The sequence below is a fragment of the Cuculus canorus genome, chromosome 11, assembly GCF_017976375.1.
Source record: "Cuculus canorus isolate bCucCan1 chromosome 11, bCucCan1.pri, whole genome shotgun sequence".
Taxonomy (NCBI): domain Eukaryota; kingdom Metazoa; phylum Chordata; class Aves; order Cuculiformes; family Cuculidae; genus Cuculus; species Cuculus canorus.
The window spans coordinates 4176189-4189132 of record NC_071411.1 but is presented as its reverse complement, the minus strand read 5'-3'; the positions used below and the strand labels follow the sequence as shown (position 1 = coordinate 4189132).

General features: G+C 36.4%; 1 protein-coding gene across 16 annotated transcripts in view; it reads right to left on the bottom strand.

The window, feature by feature from the left end:
• Positions 1–12944, bottom strand: part of CACNA1D (calcium voltage-gated channel subunit alpha1 D) — a 204485-nt gene that overhangs the window by 34313 nt on the left and 157228 nt on the right. For 7 of the 16 annotated variants that reach the window (XM_054076355.1, XM_054076358.1, XM_054076344.1 and 4 more), the window contains 3 exons: positions 12041–12151; positions 6601–6684; positions 6189–6272 (listed from right to left, as the gene is read on the bottom strand). In XM_054076355.1, the coding sequence (XP_053932330.1) occupies positions 6189–6272; positions 6601–6684; positions 12041–12151 (279 nt within the window). The remainder of the gene's footprint in view (positions 1–6188; positions 6273–6600; positions 6685–12040; positions 12152–12944) is intronic. The other 9 variants (XM_054076357.1, XM_054076359.1, XM_054076360.1 and 6 more) reach the window with 2 other exon arrangements.

Below are 12944 nucleotides of genomic sequence, written 5' to 3'. Positions count from 1 at the left end.
AGACAGACTGACAATAACAGAGAACATCTGCTTCCTTCAGATAAGGAAAGAAACATAGACTAGCCAAACATATCATCTTATTTGCAACTTCAGCAATATTACTTGACATGTACACGTGTAAGTAGGTGGCACATTATGTATATGTAGGGGAAGTATTAGAACAGACTTGAGACTGGCGGGCTCAACTACATAACGTTAAGCTAATTCCTCAATACTTCAAATAGGCAACCATAAATGATTTTTTTTTCTTAATTGAAGTTCAACACAGCAGCGTTCAGCTTTCTTCCCAAACAATCCCAACGCTCAAAAATTATTAACCAATGATCAACCTACATTTCCGACTCACTGATTAAAATGCTCGCAACCCGCTACCACTTTCAGTCAAGTATTTATTGCTGCTTATGAAAAATTTAGCACATCTCCTAAAAGGCAGCTCCACATTCCACTCCTCATATTGCAGCAAAAGTCGAAAATAAACATCCTCACTGAAAAAAAGCTTCAATGTCAAAACTGTGAACAGTGGGCAACAGATTGCATCATGCACTGGAAGCAAACTGCAGCTCTGTGCTTAAGAAATATTAAACATGGTGCAAACCAGTGGATATTAGTACACGGTGTTGGTAAAATGCTTCTTTTTCACAGATTGTGCCAAAGAGTACGAGAGTAAACCAAAAGAAATGAACACACAAAGTTGATGTAATCAGGATTACAAATATAGAAGGAAACATCTGAATGACAAATACATATGATGACCATAACGTACAGAGGGAAAGCATTCAGGTTGCCAAAATATCTTCAGAAATGTGCAGTATATGTGTTTATTAATTGAATTATTACTGGAATTTATATGTGCAGGCAAGTAATTTTCTTCATAGTTCTACCAGCAGTTTCTGTATTTCCCGCTCAACACGAACCAAATGCCCATATATATAATTCAGAAAAAATTTGGAATATATGTGAAGAACCCCAGAGTAGATTAAAAAAGTATCTTTTCCCTTGTAAAAGATGCATTTAAAACTCATAACTAACATGTTCAAGGCACAGAATGTTATGATAATAAATATTCAGTTGTGCAATAAAGTAAATAAACTATAAACAGCTTTGTGAAAGCAGCTCAGAAATTTACTGTTTCCAAATTAAATAAGGCAACACAGTAGAGATTTCATATTGCGATAGGACTTCACAGTAATGAAAGCAAAGCCACATGAGAATATATTTTTCTGACCTATCCTTAAACCTAAAGAGATCCATTTGCAAAAGCCTACAAATATATTAACGATATTCAAAAATATCAGTTATTAGAAACAAAACACACGTTCTAACACATGATATTGGATGCATAATTGCGATTCAAACTGAACTGCAGTAGTTGGATTCCAATTTTGAATAAAGAGTCTCTTACAGGGGGTAGATATGAGGTTTCTAATCCACTAAACATAAACAAGATCTGCTGCCCCACTGGTTATTAGGTGAGTGGGCAACTATATATAAGCGCCAGCCCTCCCGGTACAGTCTAGCCAATGAAAAGAGCATCCCTCTCTTCTTGAGTCAACGTTACACACTGCGTAGCGCTGAAATGGCACTACAGTGCTCCTCCTTGACAAACGGCAGAATATCCAGTTCTGTCTTGATGTCTGACATTGCTACTAACCACTATTTGTTCTTATGGTCATGTAAGCATTGAATAAGCCTCGTGTTTACAGTGGTGATTCAAGACAAATGTGTTTTCCTGAGGGGCTCACGAGGGAGATATCATCATTGCTCCTTTAAGCTCTGTTTCACTAAAGAAGATATATTTCACTTAAGATTAGTTCCATAGAACCTACATTAAACATTTGAACAAAAGAAGAGGCAAGTGAACTCTTGCTGATATTCTCGACATTTTGGCAGCACATGAATGGTAAAAGAAACTTAAATAAAAAATGTGAATTCAAACCTTTGTAAGTACTACTGTAACAATGTGATCATGCCTCTAAGACATCCTGCTGGTCATCCAAATGGTTTCTGAGCTGACAAAGATAATTTCTATACAGTGAGGCCAAGTTGAAACTTATTTGTTACTGCCATTTAAGAACTTAATTCATTTATTCAGAATCTATTTCCAATTTAATTATCTCTCATTGTCTTAATTTATATATATCCATCTTCTAGGAATGGACTGACCATATCTGTTGTCTCACAATCATTACTCTTTTTTTAATTGAAAAGGAACCATTTTTACGACCACACAAGGTCTTGCATGCCATGTGAAACTTTTTGAAAACAAAAGGTTACAAAACCCATAAGTAATTTTACAGGGTTTAGTAGTGTTTTTAATTTTTTTATTGCTATATCATATATATATTTACTTATATATACTTGCCTCTAAAAATTTCTAAAAATAAAACGAACATGAAAACCAATTAGGTTCATAAAAGAAGAACTGGTTAAAGGAAGGGATATTAAATGACAGAGTAAAGTAAATTAAGGAAAACAATCATAGAAAATAGTGTATTGTCAAAATATATGTTGCTCTGAGGTGGTTCATTTTTTGGGTCGGTCACTGATCCAGTCCTTGAGGATGCTGAGCAAGCCTGTAAACTGCTGAACACGTTAAACACTGATTTCCATGGGCACCAAAAATATTCAAAACACAGTAATGCCCTGGATTGTATGTGCACGGGAGGTTACTGGATCAGAAGAATCAGCCTCGGGGCATCATATATGCTATTATAAAACATTTAAAAAAAAAAAAAAAAAAGAAAAGGAACAACAAACTAAAGAGACAACATTTAATTTCCAGAATTTAATACTGTAATCAAGGTCACAGGTAATTAGGAAGTCCAACCCACCCTCTTGAAAACAATGGGTCAGATATAAATAAGTTATATACTAGAAGATCTTGCTGGCCTTTGGAATTGCTCCAACACTACACAGCAGACTGTCAGAATGATGCTGAGCTGTTTCCACAGCATAAGGCAATTATATATGCAAACTTGCAAGAATGTTTAGTTTATCTTGTAGGTATTCACATTCTTTCAATTCTTCTTTTACATAATTAAGACGGCTGAACACGTGCAGGTACAACTGCAACAAGATCTGATTTGAAATCAGTGCAGTTTAAAGCGTTTCAGATCACCCCTCAAACAACACTGAGCTTCCTCGTTTAATATATTTCTATAGTGGGAATTTTCACAGGTGCCATTTCATTCAATCATGCATGAAATCCCATGGAAAACAGTCTTGTTAGAATCTTAGCAGAGCTGCAGATTTCCCAGTATCACTGTCAGTGTTAGATAAAAAGTACAGACGGTATGGCACAACTCAGAATGCCGAAAGAAATTAAGAATAAGATTCTAAAATAATGCATTTGGATTACAGAAATTTAGACAAAATTAATTAGGAATAATTAAGTAGGAAGTAGGAATAATTATATACAATCAAAATAATGGAAGTAATAAAAATCTAAGAAATTGTCCTGGACACTCTGCAGTATTCACTATTTCATGTGGAAATGGGAAATCAAGCCCAGAAACACATTGAAACTGTAATACATTTATGACTTGCACAAACAAAGCACAAGAAAGTGGAAAAGACCAGAAACAGACAATACTTAGAACACAAATTGTCTGCTGTGCAGTACTAGAAGACGTCAAAGATGAGCCTTTTTTCTCTAGTGAGTACAGCGTAAAAACTAAGGAACGACAGTGGTAGTTGTTGGCCGTGTGTGTACTTTTCCTGAAGAAAAGCATCTCCAGAATATTTTTCAAGGCAACTGTGTGCACTACGGAAATGACAGTGTTCCTCAGAGCTGAAAGCTCAGCTCTGACTGTTACGAGTAATGCTGTCAAACTAACACTGTCCATACAGCGTTAAGTACGTGATTAAAGACAGAGACATCTTCTGTGGTCACGAAGTATATTCGAGTTATTTTTTCAATCCCCTCACAAGTAAATACATTCTGCAGTTTCTACTGAAAGCTATTCTAAATGATTGGTCTTTTTGTGCTCCTCAGATATTATGCTCATCTACTTCAGTACGACAGTGAATAGAAACAGAGGGTAAATTGTAAATATGTGAGCTGAAAGTCTAAATCCAAACTTTTCTGGGAAAAAAAACAAACCACCAAACAAAAAAAAAAGGTAATTATCCTTCGAGAAATGTCTCAATAGGACAATACAATTCTGTGCTGACTGACCCTCCCCATCAGCTCAGATTCTTTCAGCTCACAGACAAAGATCCATCACCTGCTGAGAACTGAGCAACGTTAATCTGAAATCTAAGGGTCAGACTAAGGTTTTTCTGCTCACACATCATCGCATTCCTCCTCCACCATGCTTTCCACTAACACCACCAGTTGTGCAATTTTCATTGTTTAACATAAAATCAGGAAGACGTTTTAAAGTGAATTAGCTTAGCCTTAAAATTACGTTGATTGTGTTCACTCTTTGGGATGGCAGTGTAGAATTTGCAGCTTTAGAAAAAAAATCTGAAGTCTTTAATGAGGGCGAAGAGAGTCTATGGATGCTTGGAGGTATTCTGCCATCTTAAGAATATAAAAGGATACATTTCCTTTCCACATTTGGTTGAAATGCATTTATAACACCTATTATTTCTACGCTTGCCAGACAGACTAGAACGAAAGAAGATTAAAAACTATGTACATCACTGCTTCTCAGCAGCTACTGCCACTCATTGATGTCAATACTCACGCTAATATGCTCTGAAGGAAGACCTATATGGGCATGGTCTAATTATTTCCTTGGGCAGTAGCCTTATCCACTCATTTTTGCCCTACTCTTGGCTTTTGCCAATTCTTTGGGCTCAGCACCTCATCCAGCCAACTGTGAAGCCCTGAACTCCTGTGGAAGCACAGCTTGCGTTGCTGTGGGGGCGAGAAGGCTGTGGGCAAAGGCTGCTTAAGCTCACAGAGATGCCGAAAGAAATCCTCACCAAACCATGGCCTCAATCAAGACCAGCCTGTCTAATCCAAGCTCCCAGTAGGTGTCCGCTGATCTGAACAACACGCAGAAAGCCAAAAACTGCCTTCTAGGCAGATTTTACTTAACAATTATGCATTTTCTTTTTTTTCCCCTCATCCTGGAATGTCTGGAACAGATCACATTTTTTTTTTTGAATAAATTTTTATTCCATGTTCCTGGGCAACTTTATCATCCTGGTATTCACAGTTCCAAAATCAAAGTACTGTCTAAATGGAGTAAAGATCTTCAGCAGGTGGAATACGCTGACCTCACCTACTGAGACTGTGCTCCCTGAGCATTTTCAGTGGCTGGGTTGGATCCATGTCTCATCTTCTTCAGGATCCTTTTTTGAGGTCTCAAGAAGCATTACAGGAAAGAGGCACTTTCCTCTGAAATTTTATTTTGACTTGTTAAACAAAGAAACATGTAAGTATGGGAAACACTTGCATAACTACTACAGAACTGGTATGTATTTTGTTATCTTTCATTTATCATTTTTGTGATAGAGCTTTCCTTGTTAAAATCACCAAGTCAGACAGAAAACAGGCAAAAGCAGTATGTTCCTATTTTTCCTTTGGAAAGGAACCTTTCTGTTGTCCGAACATCTATACGCATAACAAACATCAGTCAAAATTGTGGTGAAAAGTTTTCCAAATACTTTAATCCAAATTTCAAAACATTTACTGTAGGTTGGGAAAACCAAAAGGAATAGAAAAAAATAAACATTCCATTTTCCACAGCATGAAAAGCTTTACTTTCTCTATGTACCGTTCTTCTGCTACCTCATGGGCAGTTATGCTAACATTGCTCTATAAACCAAATCTCCAACAGTACAGAAAAATCAGAATTTGTCAAACCGAGCCACTGAAACAACTTACAGAACCTTGAATTATCTTGGTCAATCTACCTAGAAAAATCACCGGGCTTCCAGTGAAATAGTAACAGAGCCTTAATTCTTTTTTTCATACGTAAAATGTTTAAATACTCCCTGTACACATACAGAAAAATGTAATCCTCATTGTCTCACTATGCTGTGTGCATGTGCAAGTGTACAGGTATACAGATTTATAACAGCTTATACAAATATCTATATCAATATTTTGGTCTTTGATTCTAGGATAAAAGATACTTTTCTAAAAGAAAGGGATTTGGGGGAATAAAGTTCACATTTTCTGTATTTCTTGATGACAGCAATTACATTTGAGTGCATGAACAGTTGCTACTTACATTAACTTCTGTTATAGCAATATCAACGACGCTACCAACAACAATTAAGGCATCAAAAGTGTTCCATGCATCAGTGAAATAGTGCTGTTAGGACAAGCATTCAGCAGAAAGAGAGCAAGAGAAAAACACAAACAGAAAAAGAGAAGAAAAGGACAGTGTTATAACACAGAAACATTCTAGGCTTCTCTGATGTACCACTATACAATCTAATCTTTCCCTTCCATAGCTAAAAAAAATTGGTAGAAAAAAAGGCTATTCATTTCCCATATCAACATAATTGACCTATGACTGGTCTGTACTCAAACTTTAGAAACATCAGATCAAAATCTGTGACTTGTCCAGATGATGGAAATAGTGGGGAGACAGAGAAAGAGAAGTAGGGACTGGGGAAAGTAAGCTGGGGTATACTCACATCAGCTTCACTGAGAACGACGTCTACTATGCTGCCAATAACGATGAGGGAGTCAAACGTATTCCAGGCATCACTAAAATAGCCCTGAACAGAGCAGGCAGGGTGCAAACGTTTGTGATTACACATGAAATGTCAAATATTTGCATACTTCTGTTTAGTTTTGCATAAACAGAAATTAGTTAAACAAAACCTGTGGTCTAATGAGAAAACAAAACAAAACAAACAATATTGCCTACTGAAGGAAAAGCAACATAGATGTGCATGTGTGTGTATATATATACTTCATATATATACATGTACAGACACACACACAGACACACACACGCACACACACAGTACACATGCATAACACCATCATGTAAGCACAATGTTGGCAAGCAAGCCATCATCCAAAACTGGTTTTGGACTTCTAGCAAGGCTGAAACATTCTAGCATATAGACCCTAAGAAGTATGACAAAATCCCATTATTAATATTTCTCCAAGACCGAGCTAACTGAAACCTCTTTAGCATTAAAGACTTTGTGATAATCCTATGTAAGTGACTGGTAAAAATACTCAAAAAGTGAGGGTCAAAGCTCCTCACTGGTTAATCATGCACGATTAACGTGGAACTGTGCATAAATGCTAGAAAACTGGTTTTATCTTCTATACATAAACTAGGTTTAATAGAGGAACTCATACTACATTTGCATTCAGGGCCTGATTCTGTAACCAGGGAAGTCACTGCTAGAAACCACTGCAACTTGAACAACGTGGTTATAAAGTGCTATCATAAAAACTATCTGTCTATTGGCATCAAACCTGCATGTCTGAGCAAAAAGATAGTTGAGAAGAAACCTTGAGGTAGGTTCCAGGATCACTCTGTCACAGGAACAAATCAAGGTGTATCACTCTGTTGAAGGCAACTCTACAGAGACACGACATGTAGGGGTTTTGCAACATGTGAGGTTTGCCTAGTTATTATGGAAATGGAGAATTGCAAAAATTACTGAACTTGCCTTTTTTTCTCACTCAGATATATTAACTTGTCAGCCAAGCATGACTAAGGAATGTGTGTTACATGACAAAGGCTGAAATGTACATTTTGTACACGTACATTCTGCTCTTCTGGTAATTAATTTAAAAATACTTATTTGTCAGCCACCATTGAAGCTCTAAAAAATAAACTGAGCCAATGGTTTAAGATGACAAGCGTGTTAATCCCATCTGATGTCTTGTTAGATTTGTTATTAAGACTGTTTACTAGAAAATAATGTTTTGCCTGAGTAATTTAAGTTGTTAAATACGTTGTTAGCACGAAAAAAGCAAAATCAGCTACGAATTTTTTTAGAACTGGGCAATATTTTTCTGAGGATTTTAAACTGATAGCAGCATTTCTAGGAACTGCACAGTTTAACGGTTACACTCGGGAGCGTGACTACTTGGAAAAAAAAAGAAGCTAATTTCATGCGGAAACTTGCTCTTGGAGACTATGAGAGTGCCACTAGAGCAGACGACAGCTCTACAGTGGATTCTAGGAGAGCTAAAGCACTGAACAGTCAGGAAAGCCTTATCACATTCCTAATGCTTCTCTCTTCTAGCTCCTTCAAGGCACAAATTACTATAACCATCCCCTCCTTTAAGGAAGGGGCTGTAAGAGGAAACGAGATCAGAGTATGATTATCACTACAGCCCTATATGGCACATGCTTTAGTTCTTTGGGATTAATCATCAGTTCCGGTTTTGGGGAAAAAGCCAGTGTTCATGGATTTGGCCTCCTAACTAAACACATCCATTTGCAAAAGGGCTCGCACAATGCCCTATCACTCTTTCCATAATCATCCTGCTTCAAAAGAACAAGCCATTCCCAAAGTTTCTACTAACTATCACGCTGAACCTTCTCAACAGTATTGAGATTTATAATCCTATAAAGATTAGCAGCTGCCAACTAAAGAAGGGGAGCTACTCTCATACTTCCTGATCATTCCTATTCCTTATTTCTCTTATTTAAAAGAAGTATCCTTCTTGATTTTGAAATTGTGATATTTATATACAAACAGAACATCAGGGACTATCGGCAGACAGCAAACAAATAACCAGCACTGAGGTGTGCTATAGATCTCTGTCTACAACAACAGGAACCACAAAGGCCTTCCAAATAAAGGTTAAAACCCAGCTATAGAAAAAGTGGCTTTGCTAGACATGCTACAACATAAGGCACTGCAATAACAAATTCACATTTTGATTCAATACAGCTAAAATACTTTACACACTTATTTATTTTATGCAACCTTTTCCATCAGTATAGACAAATATTGTTCAAAGTAATATGTAAAGCAAAAGCATACAAATAAACAAAAAAACTAAGAGAAAATAAAGATGGTTTTGGAAAAGGGAGGAATGGACAAGTCACAGCAAATAAACATCATGCAAATAAATTGTTTTCACCACTGCAATGACCCAAGATCAATTCACTTACTAGCCATCTTTCCTTTTTTCTTACAAAAATCTGATGTAAAACAACATGAAAATCATTACAAGTTTAAGTAACAGCTAGCTATCATGAAGCTGTACATACTTTACGTGTTGATGTATTATTTTAGATTTCATAGCTGTATTTTGGTTTGCACTGTACTAAACCATGCTAAGTAACAGATTTTAGCAAACGTGAAGACCAAAGTGAAGAAGAAAGGCCTGTTCTTTTAACTTACGTTAGGAAAATTTCGTTCAGTAAGAAATGCTGAAGGATAAAATCACAAATCCTGGGGAATATGTTGGCAGAGAATGAAAACCAAAATATGTTGCTATAGATCTACTACATAAATATTTTAGTTCTTTTAGTCGGCTGTTGAAAAGTCTAGGGCCTCATTCTGCATAGTACTGCGTGTTCCAATCTCCCAGTCAAGAAGTGTGCCAGACACTCAGCATTACCTTTAGAATCTATCACTTATCCAAGTTTTATAAGTTTTGGAGCTGGAGGGCAGTCTGCAGTACCTTGGGTTTAAGTAGCACAATATCGTAGTAAGAGTATCAATAATTTATAGTAGCCTTAAGTTTGCAGGATCAGCAAAACCAAAAGATCACATTGTTCACATATTAAGGGGACACTGTCAAGCAGGTGAAATAAAAACCACCATGTTTTTATCTATTCTTATTTTTACAGAGCGAATAACGGAGTTTTTATTTGATGCTTTGAGCATCTTTGAAATAATCTTTTAAACGCACAAAATTATTAAATAAAACTGTCCGTTCTGCCAGCCTGGACTAAGAAACCACCAGTGACACAAACCCAGAGGAAATCAATCTGTCTTTCCCCACAGACCCTAGAGCAAAACATTAAGCTGGGTTTGCGATTGTTCCTAATATGATTAAACCTTAATATGAGTTTAAAAAATTAATTGTTGTTTTAAGCATGTGTTTAGTTTAAAAATTAGATTACTAAATGGCTGATTTGCAATTATTGATGAAGTAGGTCATATATCTTCTCAATAGGCGTTTTGTTAAAGAGGATCTGAAAATTTATGAAGTTACAATCTTCAAAGAATAACAGGAACAACCTTAAAGATATTTAAATCCCTTTCTGTCCTGCCAATTAACCTCTGCCGAAAGTCTGATTAACGTCATGGCCTTTTAACCTTGTCCTGATAATTAACAGTTTCAAGGTGTTCTGCATTTATGGGGGAATGAAATTCAGGAAATGAGGACCTTTCACTGACAGTGTCTGCCCTTCAAACTCTCGGAGTTGAGATCCAGAGATCTGTCACGGTAAAAGCATCCGATCAGATAGAAAGCGTGTTGCAACAGAGTTAAAACTCAAACTGCACAAAGTCTTAGAGACCAGTATTAAGACATTGCATTTGATAACGAGCAGGAAGTCCGCAATACAAATGAAGCACTGTGATTTATACACTCATGGTCAGACTATTTTTCGCATTAGCTGCTATTTCTGACTACAGGCACAACTGCATGGAGAACCATACAAGGATTCACAATCTTCTTTCAAAGAGCAGATGATAAAATGCAGAAAAGTCTTCTGAAACTTCAGTGTGAAACACGGATAAAGAACAGGAAATACAAATCAGGAAACACAATCAGCGTACTCATGACACTACGGTCCACATAGCTGAGCTACGTCCTCTGGGGCCTCATATTGTGTTATATTTAATGTGGAATCCGTAGCATTTAAATAAGATAGGTGACACAAAAATACAAATAAATTCATTAGAAATGTACAATGGACTTGACAGTGCAGAGTGAGACTATGGGAGTGGGTAAGCACCCAGAACTCCACAATTCACATCTCGACACCAGACCTCAGGTGATGCGTAATTCGTTTCCTTGTGCAGGCAAATACAAGCTAGCTTCAATCAAGGAGCTCAGGCTTCACAGCTAAGCTCATGACTAAATGCAAGCTGAATAAATAAGTTCTGAAAAGTAGTTAAAACACTTGCTCCAGGCTGAGCTCTGGGCAGACATGACTATGTTGCTCTAAGTATCAGAGCTGTCTTAAAGCAACAGCAAGATTGCCCACACAGCCTCCAGTCACCCAGTTTGCTACTGAATGCCAAGAAAGGGCACAGTTCACAGCCAGTTACCGATGCAGATACCCTCATTACTTTAAGAGAAGGGCAACGGAACAAGAGAAACACCAGCCTGAGATGGTGAGATCGGTAAACTTCAACTGGATGACTGGCTATTTTTCCAATTCTCTCTATAATGAGTGACCACACTTTAATTACTTACATAGAACCCAGAATAAATAGTTATTTCATTGTACTGAAACAACAATTTCATTAACTTTCGCACTGTCATAAATGGGGTTTGAGAACTGAACAAAAAGACTGCGTTAACCGTCACAGTCTGATCTCCATTTTTTAATCAATTGGTAATTAGTTATTGGTTTCTCTTGCAAACCTACTTTTGAAAATGTGTCCACATTACTCATTTTGACAGCGTCCCTTTAAGACAAGGAGACTCAACTGCTCGCTGTGGGGCCCTCTACCAAAGAGTGAGTATATATAACTGAAAACATAAAAACCTAAAAAGGCTATTTAATATGCAAATTATTTATGTGTATGTTTCTAGTATTTGAGTTTATATTTTAAAGAAAATAAATAATTTTGCATTTTAGATTAGGAAATATAAGATAACATACAGGTCTTTACGTAGCATAAAGTACCATGAGCAGAAGAGGTAATGCTTGTGACAGGAAATTATTTATCTATTACCTCAAAATATTCCAGATCTCACTAACCACCTTGTAATATTTTTTCTGATATCTGCATTTTATTTCCTGGAGTTACATATGTACATATTATCAGAGTAACATTTCTATTACGATTTCATTGACAGATAAATCTGGGAAAGTTTGTTCTTTTAATTATACACAGCTATGCGTGTAACTTACGTTATACTTAATTCCTGTGAAGAAGACCTAATTAAATCATATCTAAAACTTACCTTGGGTTTGAATGCAATCAGTTTCAAAACCATTTCGACAGTGAACACTCCTGTAAAAACCATATTCATAATGTCCATTGCATCATTAAAGAGCTTAGACTGTCCATAGTGCTGTGAACGAAAAAATACAATGATTTTAGAAATGAAGGTGTTTAAATATTAAGAGAAAAGCCTAAGATAAAGGTGGCAAAAGTGCAGCACAGGAAAGTATTTTCTAGTAGCATTTATGAGGCACACCTATATACACTGAAGACTAGTTGAATATTTCTGGTCAAGAATGGAGTTGTTTAAATCTATTCTGTTTAGGCACTAAGTGGAACAAAACTGCCACTCCTCTACATCCTAAGGGAATCTTCAGAGAGATGGTTTTGTGAAGAAAATTGCTCTCTCAAAAAAGAAGTATTAGACAACAGCATTTTCCCAAATTTTATATGCTAGGTTTTGAAATTACATAACCTTGTGTCACACCTGCTTAGAAAGGCTGCAGCATGATAGTCACAGAATAAAATGTATTGCGTAGGAGTGATGTTTGTTAGAGGATACAGCGCAGGCAAGTTTACTGAAAGATAGTGGAATGGTTTTGCAAACTGAATTTGAAACATTCTTTTCCATATCAAAATCCAGGGAAAAGAAAGACAACTTGGAGAAGCAGAAAAAACAAGCAGAATTACATCTACAATACAGAAAAATTAGAATAATAAAATATATATATATAGACACAAAAATGCCACACGTGCAAAAAACCACACACAGGTATATTTAGATATACAGGTAAAACATGAAAACATGTTTGCTTGACGTTTGCTTTAGCACACGAACTAGAGTTGTTCTGTATATTAAGCTTTTAAACTTCTGAAGAAGATATCGACACAGAGGATAAAAATATCACAAAATAGTTTTAATC